The sequence below is a fragment of the Mustelus asterias genome, chromosome 18, assembly GCF_964213995.1.
Source record: "Mustelus asterias chromosome 18, sMusAst1.hap1.1, whole genome shotgun sequence".
Lineage (NCBI taxonomy): Eukaryota > Metazoa > Chordata > Chondrichthyes > Carcharhiniformes > Triakidae > Mustelus > Mustelus asterias.
The window spans coordinates 17,982,871-18,000,248 of record NC_135818.1 but is presented as its reverse complement, the minus strand read 5'-3'; the positions used below and the strand labels follow the sequence as shown (position 1 = coordinate 18,000,248).

The 17,378-nt window shown below is 42.0% G+C and overlaps 1 protein-coding gene across 5 annotated transcripts in view; it reads left to right on the top strand.

Moving 5' to 3' along the window:
• The window catches only part of pacs2 (phosphofurin acidic cluster sorting protein 2), a 216,665-nt gene that overhangs the window by 142,783 nt on the left and 56,504 nt on the right, over window positions 1-17,378 (top strand). For all 5 annotated transcript variants that reach the window (XR_013499993.1, XM_078233467.1, XM_078233466.1 and 2 more), the window contains exons 10-13: window positions 2,478-2,571; window positions 7,169-7,243; window positions 8,270-8,394; window positions 14,562-14,694. Coding sequence is in view for 4 of the 5 variants with exons in the window: in XM_078233467.1 (XP_078089593.1) it covers window positions 2,478-2,571; window positions 7,169-7,243; window positions 8,270-8,394; window positions 14,562-14,694 (427 nt within the window). In the remaining variant the exon portion in view is untranslated. The remainder of the gene's footprint in view (window positions 1-2,477; window positions 2,572-7,168; window positions 7,244-8,269; window positions 8,395-14,561; window positions 14,695-17,378) is intronic.

Here is a 17,378-nt window from a genome sequence, read left to right as displayed (position 1 = left end):
CCTTTTGACCTTAATGGCATTGGCATCATTGAATCCCCTACTATCGGCACTCTAGATTGACCATTGACCTGCAACTTAACTTGAACAGACATAAATACAGGTCAGGACAGGTCAGAGACTGTGATTTTTGTGGCCAGTAACTCACTTGACTCTGCAAACTCCGTCCACTAAGGTACATATCCAGAGTGTGATGGAGTATTCTTCACTTACCTGAATGAGTGCAGCTCCAGCAACATTCAAAGCTTGACATCTTCCAGGACAAAGCAGCTTGTCAGATTAGCACCCAATCCAATCATTCATTCTCTCCACCACAGGAGCACAGTGGCAGCACTGTGCCATCATTTTGCCCTATGTTTGAAGTAGCTTTGGGAGTCAGTGGGCTTATAGTGAGTATTTGTTGATCGGCAATCCCCAAAAATGAAGTCCGAGAAGTTGAGGAAGTGAAGGCAAAAACAAATCGACAAGAGACTAAAATTGAAATGGGATAGAGTTTACAGTCTGAAATTGTTGAACTCTATATTAATTCTGGAAGGCTGTTAAACTGTTTGGTTGAAAGATAAGGTGCTCCTCAAGCTTATGTTAAATTTCATTGGAAATCTGCAACAAGCTGAGAGCAGAGAGGTCAGCAAGGTGGGGAGTTAAGATGGCAGGTGACCTGTAGCTCAGAGTCGCATTTGCAGGCTGAATGGAGGTTCCTCTCAGCCGTCACTGTCCCCACTGTTGGGCTGACTGCGTTGTGAGCAGTGAACACAATGTACTAAGTTTGAAAAAAATACTCGGAAATCACCTTTACTTGGAAGTAGCATTTGGGGTTTTGCTGGTGAGGTAAGAGAAGGTAAAAGGACAGATGTTATATCTCCCTTGCTTGCATGGAAAGGGAAGGAGGCACACTGAATGTTGGCATGATGGTGCAGTACGAGGGAATGCTGTACTCTCTGATGTGCCATATTTAAGATATGTTCCTGCTGAGTTGGATGTAAAATCCCACAGTACTATTTGCAGAGGAAAGGGAGGTTCTTCTTAGTGCCCTGGCTAGTATTTGTCCCACAATCAATAGCACGTCCATGAACCATAGAGTTTCAGTTCTGCATTCCAGTTACTATTCCAACAATAGTTTGTTAAACTGTCCTTTTCCACTGCATGTGCTGGGGAATAACTTCACAGAATCACACTAATGTGTAGAGCTGACTCACTTGTCACTGCTCATGATCTACACTGCCCGCTCAATACCTTTCACTAAATGTTGGTTCCCATTTCATGCTGCCAGATTTTGGATGAAGCAAGCAACTGATCTGGCTGCCAAATCACTTATTTGCCAAATAAAAATAAAATGCTCGCAAAACTCTGCAAGTCTGATAGCATCTGTGGAGCAAGCAACAGAGTTAATGTTTCTAGTCCAACATGACCCTCTTCGTTCAAAGCAGAATCAGAACGGACTTGAAACATTAACCCTGTTTCTCTCCCCAAAAATGCTGCCAGATTTGCTGAGTTTTTCCAACAATTTCTTCTTTATTTCAGATGTCCAGCAACTGCAGCATTTGGCTTTTACACTACTTTACCAAACTACTCTGAGAAGTAGAGCTGAGAATAATTGCACTGCAGAGCAACATAAAGCTTGCAAGGCATTCCCATGCTAAAAGATATGATGTGGATTAGGCATTAAACATTTTGATGCTGGTTGCAATTTAAGGATATTAAAAGAAATTCCAACAAAATTTATAACTCACTAACCTTTATTTTGTAAGTCTGACTGAGACCCTCTGGTTTTTAATGTACCCGATAGGGATGTTTTGCTGCAATTCTATAGGGCTTTGGTGAAGCCACACCTGGAGTGTTGTCTGCAGTTTTGGTGTCCTTATCTGAGGAAGGATGTCCTTGCTATAGAGGGAGTGCAGCGAAGGTTTACCAGGCTGATTCCTGGGATGGAAGGCCTGTCATATAAGGAGAGACTAAGTCAGTTAGGGTTATGTTCACTGGAATTTAGAAGAGTAAGAGTGGATCTCGTAGAAACTTATAAAATTCTAACAGGGTTAGACAAGGTCGATTCAGAAAGAACGTTCCCAATGTTGGGGGAGTCTAGAACTAGGGATCATAGTTTGAAGATAAGGGGTAAACCCTTCAGAACTGAGGTGAGGAGAAATTTCTTCACCTAGTGGGTAGTGAATGTGTGGAATTCACTACCATAGAAAGTAGTTGAGGCCAAAACGTTGTCTGATTTCAAGAATACGTTGGATATAGCTCTTGGGGCTAAATAGATCAAGGGATATGGGGGGGGGGGGGGGGGGGGGGGAGTGGAAATCAGGATATTGAATTTGATGATCAGCCATGATCAAAATGAATGATGGAGCAGGCTCGAAGGACGAATGGCCTACTCCTGCTTCTAGTTTCTATGTTTCTATATGCAAGTTATTGGAGCAGCATTGCATGTTCCTCACTGGCTTTATCCATTATCTGATTTCCTGTTTGTTGTCTTACAGACCCTACTTTGAAGGCTTGTCGCACTCCAGTTCTCAGACTGAAATTGGCAGCATCCACAGCTTGAGAAGCCAGACCAAGGAGCCACCTAGTCCTGTAAGAAATGCAAATTACAGTAGTTTTAAAATATGCCCCTGACTGGGGGTGGGGATTCACCACTGAGGGAGGTCAAAAATGAAGTAGTAATGTTTTGCATCTTCAGAAACTCTAGTTTCTGAAATGCTGGACATTATTAACAGGGTGGAAGAAAAGAGGGAAAACAAATAGAATGGAGCAAAGCACAAACTAAGAACGATAGCTAAGATAGAAGGATAAAAGCATGGCTGAATAATGGAATTTTCATAGGCCTTTGGTAACAAAGGGGGGGGGGGGTGGCAAGATATAAAGATATGGAAATATATTTCAGAAGACTAGGGAGCTTTGGATGGAACACTAGCAACTGATGGAGCTAACAAGCAAAACATACTGAAAGAGCAGTGGATGAATGCTATTATCTGGCATTATCTGCCTAAAAGTGTAGAGAAAGCATATTCAATAACAACTTTCAAAAGGGACTTGTATTTATACTTGAAAATGCATAATGCAGAGTTATGGGGAAAGAACAATGGAGTTGAGCTAATTGGTTAGTTCTTTCCAAGAGCCAATAGAGGCCTCATAGTCCAAATGGCTTGCTTCTTTGCTGTAGGATTCTGTATTGAAGTATGGCTGGAGGAGATGGCAAGGCTATGGACAGATTTCAAAACAAGGATTAGGGATCTTAGTCAGCACATTGCCGCTTTCTGCAAATGAAAACTCGGCTAGGTTGCCATAGTTTAAAGGTTTAAAGTTTATTTATTCGTGTCACAAGTAGGCTTACTAACACTGCAATGAAGTACTTTGAAAATCCCCTAGTCGCCACACTCCAGCACCTGTTCGAGTACACTGAGGGAGAATTTAGCATGGCCAATGCACCTAACCAGCATGTCTTTCAGACTATGGGAGGAAACCGGAGCACCCGGAGGAAACCCACGGGGAGAACATGCAGATTCCACACAGACACTGATCCAAGCCGGGGATCGAACCCAGGTCCCTGATGCTGTGAGGCAGCAATGCGAACCACTGTGCTGCCCTTAAGCCAAGGGCTGGAATATGAAGCCTTCCCTTTTGGTAAAAACTCAATTGAAAACAAACAACTGATTCTTCCAGACTGTAAGATGCATAATTAAGTGCAAAGCATGGTTTTTATCTTCTTAACTTAGACGACTCGTTTGTAGAAATATTAATGGATGCCACTTAAAAACTGGATTCTCCAGTAATCCAATAACAGATTAGATGGAGAAGATGCAGAACAATATTCACAAATATGATATCAGAACTGAGATACACTTAACTGGAAAGACTGAAGAGATTGGGGCTCTTCTCTCTATAAAAAGAGAAGATTTCGGAATAACCTCATTGAGGTCTTTAAGCTAGAAAAAATGCAGAGGAGTCGAAAACGAGAGGTCATCAATATATGATAGTCACTAATAACCTCAATAGGAAATTCCGGTAAAACTGTTTTATCCAGTGTATATTGTGTGGAACTGAATGCTACGTAAGAGTAGGTGAGGAAAATAGCTTCAATGCATTTAAGTGGAAGCTAAATAGGCATGAAAGGTGGAAAGGAAGGGCTTACTGACAAGATCACATGAAGAGGAGTGGGAGGAGGTTCATGTAGAGCATGACTGCTTGCATAGACCAATTGAGTCCTGTTTCTGTATTCCAGATTCAATATAATTTGATAGTGACAGCTCTGGAAATATGCACAGTACTCCTGCACTGCTGGATATCTGCCACCAGAGGTTGCTGTTGATCAGTGTTAATGATCTTTTAGGCATCATCCCATAAGTAGTGGACATCACAGCGTTGGAATTCATTGATACTTCCTCTGGATCTATTAATGGACAGGGGTCTGTAATATTCTGAGATCGGAAGTCCAGAATGAACAGCAGAATAAAATTGGTGCTTGTCCATTTTACTATTTCCTCTGGTAGGGGATTCCAAAATTAGAGCTAAACTGTTCAGAGATGGTGCCAAAAGGAATATCATAGAGTCATAGAGGTTTACAGCATAGAAGCAGGTCCTTCGGCCCAACTTGTCCATGCGCCTCTTTTTTAACCGCTGAGCTAGTCCCAATTGCCCGCGTCTGGCCCATATCCCTCTATACCCATCTTACCCACGTAACTGTCTACACGCTTTTTAAAAGACAAAATTGTACCCACCTCTGCTACTACCTCTGGCAGCTTCATACACTCACTACCCTCTGTGTGAAAAAATTGCCCCCTGGACCCTTTTGTCTTTCCCCCCTCCCACCTTAAACCTATCCCCTCTAGTTTTAGACTCCCCTACCTTTGGGAAAAGATATTGACTATCTAGCTGATTTGTGCCCCTCATTATTTTATAGAGCTCTATAAGATCATCCCTAAGTCTCCTAAGCTCCAGGGAAAAAAGTCCCAGTCTATCCAGCCTCTCCTTATAACTCAAACCATCAAGTCCCCGGGAGCATCCTAGTAAATCTCTTCTGCACTCTTTCTAGTTTAAAACCTTGAGATAAAGAATCATGAAATATTTACAGCACAGAAGCAGCCCATTTGTCCTTTGTGTTTGTGCCTGCTTTGTGCAGTTCCAGCTCTACACCCCTGCCCCCTTCACTGCTGCCCTATATTTTTTTTCTTTACAGGTGCTTATTCTTTTGAAAGCCTGACTCACCACACCCCCAGAGCATGCATTTCAGATCCTAATCAATTGTGGCATGAAGAAGTATTTTCCTCATGTCACCGTTGCTCCTTTTGTTAATCACACTGGCCGGAATTTTACCGCCCTGCCCGCCACGGGAATCGTAGCGGGCAAGGGGCGGACCATGGAAAGGTCCGTTGACCTCGGGCAGGATTTTACGGTTTCAGGACGAGCGAGGCTGCAAAATCCCACCCATTATATCTGCGTCCTTTGGTTCTTGATATGTATGCCAACTGGAACAGTTTCTATCCATTCTGGTCAAATCCCTCATGGTTTTGAACATCCCTATCTTATCTTCTTTTCTTTAAGCACGCCAGTTTTTCCATTTTATCAACAATATGGAAGTTCTCCATCTCTGAAATCATTCTTGGAATTGTTGCTGCATCCTATTTAAAGCCATCATGTGCTCCCTGCAGTGTGATGCCCAGAATTGGATGCAATACTCCTGATGAGGCTGAACCAGTGTTTTGTAAAGGTTCTGCATAACATCCTTGATCTATATCTCTATTTGTAAAGCCAAGGATCCCATTTATACTTTTAACCATTTTCTCAACTTGCACAGCCATCTTTAATTATTTGCGCACATATAGCTCACCACAGCAGATGGTGAAATTTGAATTCAATACAAAAAAAATCTGGAATTAGAAATCTAATAACCAGGAAAACATTGTCTGACCCATCTGGTTCACTAATGTCCTTTTAGGGGAGGAAATCTGCCATCCTTACCTGGTCTGGCCTACATGTGACTCCAGATCTACAGCAATGTCCTCTTAAATGTGCTCTGAAATGGCAGTGCAAGCCATTGATGTGCACATCCTATGAAATTAGAAAAAGAAAATTCTGGAAGTAATCAGAAAGTTAATGGAAAGACCCCCATTATAACTTGTACCTTGGAGAACAGCTGGAACACCGACACAAAATCAGAGTGAGTTCCAAATAATGGTGATATACCTTTGATTCAGTCCCACAGAAAAAGTTACTGAACTTTTTGTAAGATCTAATAAGATAAGGAAACTCTTTTTTTGTGGGGGGAGGCGGGGGGGGGAGAGTCTTGGCAAACCAGCATGTCAAGTTAAGAGTGCTTGCTTTGTTACATTATTTTTTGGTGAAGTTTGTTTTTGTTTAAAAGTGTGAAATCTTGTGGCATTGTCCTGTCAGTTTAATTGCTGGTTGTTCAAATTTCTCCTTTAAATGTTAACAGTCCCGAACTGGATTGAAATTGAATCTATAAAATATGACCAGTCACATGATGAGATACCAGGTCATTGACCAATAGTTTGGTCGGAGATGTACTTTAAGGAGCATCTTGAAAGAGGAGAGGTTGAAAGGCAGTGATTTTAAGGGAGTGAATTCCAGAGCTTAAAGCTGCAACAGCTGAAGGCTCAACCACTAATGGTGGATGATAGCCAAGGATATCAGAATTGGAGGTGTGCAGGGATCTCAGATGCCTCAAGGAGGCTCCAAAGTTAGAGAAGGACGAGGTCATGGAGGAATTTGAAAACTAGAATGAGAATTTCACACGAGTACTAGTGTGAGGGATATCATGGAATGGGTGCAATGGAGGAGGGGAAATGTAAGCAGTCAGTTTTGAGGTCAACATTGGCATATTTGCTCTTGTTATAAAATGATTTTCAATTACAGCATCATCAAGTTGCATTTATATACTTGGGCTCATGCACAATTCTGCTTCCCTTAACTTAACACTTGCCAAATCAAAGGTCCCCATCAGCTTTGTGGTCACTGACGTACCTGTACTCCCAGCCTGATAACATCTTAATTTCAAATCTAAAATAGTCAGGCTGCAGATTGTGGATCGAGGAGCGTTTTCTCTCCCCCTTCACTCTGCTCTCCCCAACCAAGTGGTTCCTATACTTTGACTTTTCTACCACGAGTTGTTGTGAGCTCATTGACTGTATCCTGTTCCTCTTGCTTCATACAGATAGATGTACCTGAAAAGCTCAAGAGCTCTGCAAGCAAGTTTCAGATAGACATCATCTCCGATACATTGTCAGTTGTGAGTATTACTTGCATGTATCACAAGTCGCATCTTCAAGCATTGCACCAGAGGTGGTCTTGAGGTGGAGTGCAAGGGAGAGGTGAGAATGGCAATGACGGGTATAAGGTGAATGTCAGGTATGGAAAGAAAACTTAAACTGGAGATGAGCTGGGAAAAGTATCTGAGAGCAGAGTTTTGATGTACAGAAATATTAAACAAGAAATACAAGTGAAAGAAGGAAATTTTGGAGGACAGAGCATTGAAATTGCGAGGGGAAATGGAAAGGTACACATACATACATGTGAATCTGATTAATGGATTGAGTGGAGGACTGAACATGCGGAGATGCCATGAGGCGTTGGGCAGTGGTCATGTTCAGAGACAAGATACAACAATCTGAAGCAGCTGGAGCCATCCATTTTTGTCAACCATTTATAAACCCATCAATTAGATTTCAGCCTGTAACACACTCCTGTATATCTATTATTCTATATATAAACTGTCTGAACCCCGTGATTAGATTCCAGCCTATAACTCACTTTTCCATTGTTAATATATAAACTAGTGAACCCCTCGATTACATTCTAGCAAGTCATTTATAGATCATTATTCATTACGCTATGTGTAATGTTTGAACTGTTTAAACCTCCATTTGCTTCAAGGCTGCCCTTCACTGATGCATCCTATACTTTGCAGCAAGTTGGTGCATAAGATGTATGTGAAATATCAGTTGTGCAATTCGGTTGTTTACTTTAAATATTGAAAATCAGAAATTAATCTGAAATACAATTCTGTGTTACCAAATAATCCTCTCCAGGAATAGCTGAGACATTGGGTCATACACAGTAAATTCTTATGAGGTAGTAGAATGGAGAGATTGAAGCTGTTGAATTCTGACTTGGAACGCTGTCTCTCATATGGGTAATATCAAGACCTCAGGGTATTGCACAAAGCAGATGGAGCATGCATTACTCAAAGAGAACGCTGCCCGCAGTGCATGCTATTTTTAAATCCTGCTTTTCTTTTGTTTTCATTCTCCATAAGGATCAGATACAACAGGAAGAAGCAGCAGCAGCATCTGAAAGCATCAGTGCAGACACTTTCCTAGAAAAGCTCCCTCCCAGTGGAAAAATCACTAAGACGGAGTCCTTAATTATTCCTTCTACTAGGTAAGGCTTGCTTTATAGAAGAGAATAGTAGCATAAAGATGTAAATTGCGTGTCAGCCATGATTCAGTGTTCAAAGTCTCATCTCAAAGGCAAAGATTGTAGGTTCAAGCCATACTCCAGAGACTTGAGCACAAAATTTAGCCTGACACTCCAGTGCACTGATCTGGTGCTGCACCGTTTGGATGCAGCCTTTAGGATGAGGCGTGAATTCACGTTGCCGCCTTAAATGGAGGTAAAAGATCCAATGATGCAATTTTAAGAAGAGCGAGCCATTTCTCCTCCGTGTTCTCGCTGATATTTCTCCCTCAACTAACACTTAAACCAGATTATTTGATCGTCATCTCATTACAACGGCCCAACATTGACAACACTTCAAGACTACTTCATTATCCGTTAAAAACAAAATACTGCGGATGCTGGCATCCGAAACAGAAAATGCTGGAATATCTCAGCAGGTCTGACAGCATCTGTGGGGAGAGAATAGAACCAAAGTTTCGAGTCTAGATGACCCTTCACCTCTGATGAAGGATCATCTAGACTGGAAACATTGACACTATTCTCTCCCCACAGAGGCTGTCAGACCTGCTGAGATATTCCAGCATTTTCTGTTTTGGTTCATTATCTGTTTGCTGTCCTGAGATTGGAAAGGGCACTATATAAATAAAAATCATTTCTTTTTGTGTCACATTGTGCAATGAAACATTTTAAAATTTTTGCACTTCATGAGTGGGATTCTCTAATCTTGTCCCTGCTACAAGTGAGAATGGAGAATCTGGCGTTCCAGCCCAAACTCCATTCACTTTCAGCGGCACTGGAGAATACCAGTGACGAACGAGGACAAAGATTTTCGGCCGATATTTTTATTTGATTCACTCACGTAGGTGTTGCATTCCCTGCAAACTGGATACATCTTACCTGTCCAGTTTCTAGGTAAATGTAGTGACTTCGGGTTAAACAGAGCATCCTTGTCGTTACAGCTGGCTAGTAAAAATGATGTTCTACCACATGATCTGCTTAGTTTTGGGAGGCTGAAATGTACTGTACATGCTGTCAGTACATTTATTTTTTATTATTTGTGCATCAGTTATGGCTCATTTGGTAGCAATCTCACCAGTTGAGTCAAAAGGTTGCATGTTCAGTCCCATGCCTGAGGCTTAAATCCAAACTCTAAGCTAGACACTTCTGTGCAGTATTAGAGAAATGCTGCCCTGGAAAGATACGAGTGAACCAGAGTGTTTTTCTGACAGGCTGGTAGTTTTATGATCACCTTTACTGATCGAGATTCCAGATTTATTAATTAATTGTATTCAATTTCCACCAGCTGCCATGGTGGGATTTGAACCACTGTCACAGAATTGTTACATCACACAAGGAGGCCATTCATCCCATCATACCTGTGCTGGCTCTCCAAAGGAGCAATTCACCTGGTGCCACTCCCCTGCCTTGTCCCTGCAGCCCTACATGTTTGTCCTTTTCAGATAATCCAATTTGCTCTTGACTGAACCTGCCTCCATCACGTTTTCAGGTGATACATTCCAAATCCTAACGACTCGCTGCCTGGAAACATTTTTTCCTTGTGTCAATATTACTTATTTTGCCAAGTACCCCAAATCTGTATTCTCTCATTATTGATCCTTCCACCAATGGGAACAGTTTTTCCTGATCCACTCTGCCCAGGACCCTGGCTCTGTCAGATCTCCTCTCAGCCCTCTCGTTAAGGAACAGAGTCCTGACTTCTCCAATCTATCCATTTAACTGAAGTCCCTCGTCCCTGGAAATATTTGTGTGGATTTTTTCTGCGCACTCTCCAATGCTTTCACGCGTCTGGCACCTTGATGCAATATTTCAGTTGAGGCCTGAACCAGTGCTCTGCACAAATTCAACATCCTTGCTCTTGTACTCTTGTACCCCTATTAATAAAGCAGAGGATGCTTTATGCTTTATCACTCTCTCCACCTGCCCTGCCATCTTCAATGACCTATGCACATATACACCCTTTGCTCCTGCACCCCATTTATAATTGTACCCTTTATTTTGTACGGTACGGTACGGCACAGTAGCACAGTGGTTAACACTGCTGCTTCACAGCTCCAGGGACCTGGGTTCGATTCCCGACTTGGGTCACTGTCTGTGTGGAGTTTGAACATTCTCCTTGTGTATGTGTGGGTTTCCTCCGGGTGCTCCGGTTTCCTCCCACAGTCCAAAGATGTGCGGATTAGGTCGATTGGCCATGCTAAAATTGCCCCTTCGTGTCCTGAGATGCATAGGTTAGAGGGATTAGCGGGTGGATATGGGGGTAGGGCCTGGGTGGGATTGTGGTCGGTGCAGACTCGATGGGCCCAATGGCCTCTTTCTGCACTGTAGGGTTTCTATGATTTCTTTATGTTGTCTCTCCGCTTTCTTCCTACCAAAATGAATCGTTTCACACTTCTCCACACATTCAATTTCATCTGCCAATTGTCCATCCGCTCTACCAACCTGGCTATGTTTTTTAGAAGGTTTGGTTCACCTAATTTCCAAGAACCATATCTAGCAGTGCCTCTTTTCTCACTGGACCCGAAACCTATGGCTGTAGAAAATTCATCTGAACACACTCTTGGAACTCTTGTCCCTCTGTGCCCTTTCACACTGTATCCCAGTCTATATTCAGATCATTAAAGTCCACCATTATAACTACTTTATAATTCTTACACCTCTTTAATTTCCTTGCAAATTTATTTCTTGGTCACTTCCCCACTAATTAGTGACTGTAGACACATCTGGACAATGTAATTGCCTCTTTTTGTTCTTTAGCGTGAGCCAAGTAAATTCTGTCCTGGACCCCTCTGCGGCATCCTCTATTTCCAACACAATAAAGTTCTCTTTCATCAATACTACTACCTCTTCTCATTTCCTGAACACCCTGTATCCAGGAATATTTAATACCTAGTTGAGTCCTTTTTTGAGCCAGGTCTCTCCTATAGTCACAAGATCATATTTCCTCATGGTTTTCTGCACCTGTAACTCACCAAACTTATTTACTGCACTCTTCTCATTCACATACATACGCATTAACCCTAATTTAGACTTTATTGCATTTTCCCTTACTTTGAACCCATCTAATAACTTACTATTTCCTACTCTGGTGCTATCTGTCTCCGATGTGGAGATGCCGGCGTTGGACTGGGGTAAACACAGTAAGAATTTTAACAACACCAGGTTAAAGTCCAACAGGTTTATTTGGTAGCAGACGCTACGACAACGGATGAATGAACACCACTCGACAATCACCAGGCAAGACTGTTCTCTTCCTGTGGGGGAGCACTTCAGCGGTCACGGGCATTCAGCCTCTGATCTTCGGGTAAGCGTTCTCCAAGGTGGCCTTCACGACACACGACAGAGCGCAGAGTCGCTGAGCAGAAACTGATAGCCAAGTTCCGCACACATGAGGACGGCCTAAACTGGGATCTTGGGTTTATGTCACACTATCAGTAACCCCCACAGCTTGCCTCCTGAACTTGCAGAATCTCACTGGCTGTCCTGTCTGGAGACAATACACATTCTAATCGGTATTCTGTAACTTGATTTTGTGTCTCTGTATGCCCTGTTTGAGAGCAGATTTCCACTCCATCTGATGAAGGAGCAGCGCTCCGAAAGCTAATGGCATTTGCTACAAATAAACCTGTTGGACTTTAACCTGGTGTTGTTAAAACTCTTGCTATCTGTCTCTCCCAGCATTCTGTATACCTTGGTATTACTATCTGATATTCCCTCCTGGTTCCCACATCCCTGTCAAATTAGTTTAAACTGTCCCCAATAGTACCAGAAAATTGCCCTAAAAGGACACTGGTCCTGGCACTGTTTGGTGCAAACCTTTCGGCCTCTTTAGGTCTCATCCCCACAGACCTGGTTCCAATATCCCAGGAAGCTAAAGCCCTGCCTATCTTTCTTCTGCATTATCCTCCTATTTCTGAGATTACTTGTGACATGGTACCAAGAGTAATCCAGATGTTACTACTTTTGAGGTCCCGCTTGATAAGTTCCGATCTAGCTCCCTAAATCCTGACTGCAGAACCACTTTCTGCGTATGTTATGTATACCAACATGGACTGTGACTGCTGGCTGTTCACTGTTCCCACCCCTTGGGGTGCTCTGCAGCCATTTCTCCCTCTCCCTACATATTCATAAGCTGCAGGGTGTTACATCTATAAATATGCTATCCACAAAACTCTCAACCTCATATGAGTGATGCCAGCTGCTGCTCAAGATCTGAAATCCGGAGCTCGAGCTGCTGCAACTGACGACATTTGGTTATCCAGGATCCAGGAAGGGTCCTGGAGTTCCCACATAGCACAAGATGTCCACTCTTGAGGTTGGATCTGCCCTGCCATTCCTCTATCTATTAAATAATAAAGTTTGCTACGACCAATAAACCTTGCTACTTAATAAAAAGTGAAGACTGAACATCTACTCATTTCCTTTCTTTTGATGTCACTTACATATAAGGAAGCTAACTGAGTGCTTTACTTCAAATTTTAACATTTTTAATTTCCCAGCCGCTTAGACTCAAGCCCTAACTTTGGAGAAAGGGAAACACAGCAGTCGCAATCACCAGCTAATCAACTTATTGCTGACCTGCTTGATTTATTTTCACAAGTTTTCAAACTTGAGGGTGTTGAGCTGTGCTGCTGCTCCCTCCTCAGGTAAGGGATAGGTCCCTATATGGGCTTCAATTTATCATCTTCCCAGGGCTCCTAAATCTTCCCAGCTCCATTGCTGCTGGTGCTGTTTCCTCAGCTAAGTCAAAAGTCTGCACCTCTGACATTGCAGCATTCCTGCAGCACTGTTCCAGTACCGGAGTAGGACCTGAACCCACAACCTTCTGCCTCATGCTGAAAAACTGCTACCCACTGAGTTCTCAAACAAACACTCTGATTTCTTAACCAAATTCAAAAGTCTAGTCTCGGCCTATCGGTTATTAGTCTAGTTACGCACAAACTGTTTGCAAACAGGAATAATGTACATAATGCATGGATTTTCATTAACAGCACATTAGTCAAGTTATTTAAAATCCTGTGGACTAGGCCCTGATATATTTTCTTTGAGCACTTCAGCTGCAGCAATTGTACCTCAATAATCCATAATTCTTTGCAAAATACTTGTGATGAATATTCATACACCAAATACAACACGACTCTTGTCACCTGGACTTTATTTGAGTTTTTTTTTATTCCCTTGATTGGGAAGTCCAGAACAAAGGGGTTACAGTCTCAGAGTAAGGGGTCAGCAATTTAGGACTGAGATAAAGAGTAATTCCTCCACTCAAAGGGTTACGAATCTTTGGAATTCTCTACCCCAGAGAGCTATCGATGCTCAACTGTTGAGTATATTCAAGAGATGGGTTGATAGATTTTTGGATGCTAAAGGAATTGAGGGGTATGAGACTAGTGTAGGAAGATAGTGCTGAGGTAAAATATCAGCTGTGATCTTATTGAATGGTAGAGTGGGCTCAAAGGCACACGACCTACTGCTCTTCTATTTCTTGTGTTCTTAAAATGAGTAGATGAGTTGAGGTACATGATCTAATTCAATGGCGGCGCAGGCTTGGGAAGCTGGCCTATTCCTGTTCCTGTATTCCTTTAATTTTTCCTATAAAAGAAGCACTTAGGAACATAATGCCACACTATGTAACGTATTCAAGAGGCGGCTGGATATAGCACTTGAGGAGAATGGGATCAAAGGTAATGGGGAAAAAGTGGGATTAGACTGTTGAGTTGGATGATCAGCCATGATCGTAATGAATGGCGGAGCAGGCTTGAAGGGCCAAATAGCCTCCTCCTGCTCCTATCTTCTATGTTTCTATGTAAAGGAAAACTGTTTTTCTTACAGTTCCACAAAGGGTGAGTTCTCTGCTATTTTAAAACTCCTCTCAACCACCTAGAGTTAATTTTCTTGAGCCACCAGTTCTTGTCACAATTATTTGTGGCTGCACAGTTTTTATTATGCAATTTGGTATTCATTTCTGTCACCCCAAATAAAAACCTGAAATGCTAAGTTTGCTTGTGAGCTTGGAGACTCAGAACATTGCTTTCAGTTCCATGTCCAAACATTGTTCCGCTTACAGACCCGTGTTCTTGGTGAGTGGTGCTCCTGATGTCTTTTTTTTGTTTGTAACCTTGCTTCATCAGATCAGAAGGAAAGCAGGTGGGACGTCGTGGAAGAAGCACGTCCCTGAAAGAACGGCAACCCGCAAGGCAACAGAACGAGCGAGCAAACAGCTTGGATAATGAGCGCTCACCGGAGCCACGGCAGCACCTGCAGGTAGGTGCAGAAGTGTAATGAAAAGCCGGCTTCAACAGGGGGACAACTCACTTCATCCTAAGAAATATTGTGTCCAAAATTTAAAACCCTTAACTTTCTCCAAAAGAAACTTTCCCGTTTTGAATCTTATTATAAAAAAATCCATCCTCTTAAGTCGTAGTAACATTACGCAGCAGGCATTTTAATTCCTTCAGACTTTCCCCCATCCTCTAAAGCCAGAAATGTCTGTTTTTTGCTTGTTTTTTTATGTTTGTTTGCTTTCCTTGCTCCCTAGTCACAGGTTTGTTTGCGAGCTGCTTGATAAGGGGCAAATTTGGCCAGTGTTTAATTTGAAAGAGAATGCTCTGAAGGTTTGTGGCTCAGCCCAGAATTATTCTGTGCAAGGTGATCACAGAGCAGTCTAGTTAAAGAACTGTCACGTTGAAGCATTTTTATACGGGCTTTTTGTGTTTTTAATTTTTTTTCCCTTCCTTCTACTCAGAAGGTACGAGTCATGTTCAGGTGCAGTTTAGTGGACACGAGGCACGTCAACCAAATAATCATCCTTTGTTTCATGAGTCTCAGTTACTTCACTGATGGTAGGCAATTCTACCTGATGGCACATCACAGTTCTGTTCTCCCCTCGCATCCACAAACATACACTTCTGACAGGAACCATGAGCCATGTGAACCTCTATCCATTACTAAAGCAGTAATCATCTAAATCATATTCTCTCCTCACCTCCTCCATTGCCATGACTCTATCTGCCAACTGAGTATCAGCCAAGGATTGAAACATGATACCTTCTTTGCTCAGTGTTACACTGCATAATGCATGCAAATAGTCTGAGCCATTGTGCAGCTCTTCAAAGCAGGATATTGTACAGAAGGAACACACAGTGGAGAAGATTTAGAGTTTACATTGCTATAGCTTATTAAAATAATTGGGAAAGATGGCACAGTGGCACACTGCTGCATCACCATAAAGCCGTCTTTTACCATTCCTACCTGTAGCAAAGTGGTTAGCACAGAAAACAGGGTTGATGAGAGCAGTGTGGTTCATAATGTGTATGGACTTTCAAAATACATTTGACCAAGTGCCAAATAGACTTGTTAGCAAGATTGTAGCCTCATTGGTTAATGGTAATGGCCACGTCAATACAAAATTAGCTAAAAGATAGAAAGCAAAGAGTGAACGATTGTTTATCAGGAAAGTATACTCTGGTGTCCCTCAGATTGGTATTGGAACTGCTGCCATCTATTAATTCTCAAAAGGGAATTGGGTTGATCTTTTAAAAGGAACACTTGCAGGACAATAGGATAAGAAGCGTGAGACTGAGAGTTGGGAATTTTTAAAGAGCTGGCATAGGCATAATGAGCCAAATGGCTTCCTACTGTGCTTGATTCTATGATTTTAGCTATGATGGGCACTGTAATGCTATTGCTAATAGCATAGAGCAAATTTTTCCCTGTAGCAAGGGAAAGAAAATTGTTCCAAACCAATGGGAAGTAGCTGGATAGCATTTTCAAAAAATAGAAAGATTGTCAACCTTTCCTAATGTGTGGAGGGAAAAACATTGAAATAAGCCTCTCTTTTTCTCCCAACTTGCCCAAAAACAAAGCTTTTTGTCTTTGTTTGACAATCTCAGTTTCCATACTTCCTTGCTGCTTCTGTGATACAATTTTAGATTTAGCAGTTAGATTTAATTTAAACTAATAAACCTATAACGGGAGTGTTAACCCTGACCAAGGATAAGAAACTAGTCATGAGACTTGGGATGCTAGGTTTATTTCTACTGGGACGGGAGAAGGCTAATAGGAGATTTTCTTTGTTAAAGTAGTAATTTTTCTTTTAATGTGAATAAGGAAAGGCTATTTATACCGGTGAGGAATTAGTGAGGTGGAGGGTAGCATTATCAATTTAAAATTGTCACTCCTGATGATACCTCGGTTTACTGAAGAAATGTAATGAGGGCAAAGCTCCTGGCATTTTAATATCTCCTATTCTGAGTGCTTGCTAATTTTATAAAGTGCAATGAAATCTCAGTCCTGAAGGTTCCTTCTCATTGTTCCTTCTCATTAACTGTAGTCTCAGAAGGCCTGAATTTAAGGTAAAAGCCTTAGAGTTCCTCCGTTGTCAGTCTGTGGGCTGGAACCAGGAGCAGAGATGAATGGTGAGAATCCCTGCAACAGATAAATAAACATTACAGTGAGTCTTGCCTTCTGAATTCCTTTGAAAATTTAAAAATCATTCATTGATGTTACTCAGCCTGATTGCATGATGAATCAATAGCATAGAGCATTGTAGTCATGACCTCTAGGGTACTTCTGAGATCACATTATAAGTATTAATTACAATTCCCTGCACCGATACTATGAGCACTCACCGACTGATCAGCATAGTTTATCAAACACCTTCTGAAAATCCATATATATTGCATCCACTGCATTCACTTTATATAATTAATCAATTCTTCATTTTAAGTTTACCTCACGACTTGGATTTTAGCAAATTGCTCCTCGATTTTCCCCGTGCATCTCCAAATACTCTGTAATTTGATATGGAATTACAGATGCTGCCCAAGCTCACTGCGTAGGAATGTGGACAGAGGATACATTCATCTTGCCAGTCAGGGTTACATTCTGATTTCTGAGGTTATAAAGGCCAGGGTTAAACCCACCACCACCCTCAGCCAACCTAGCTG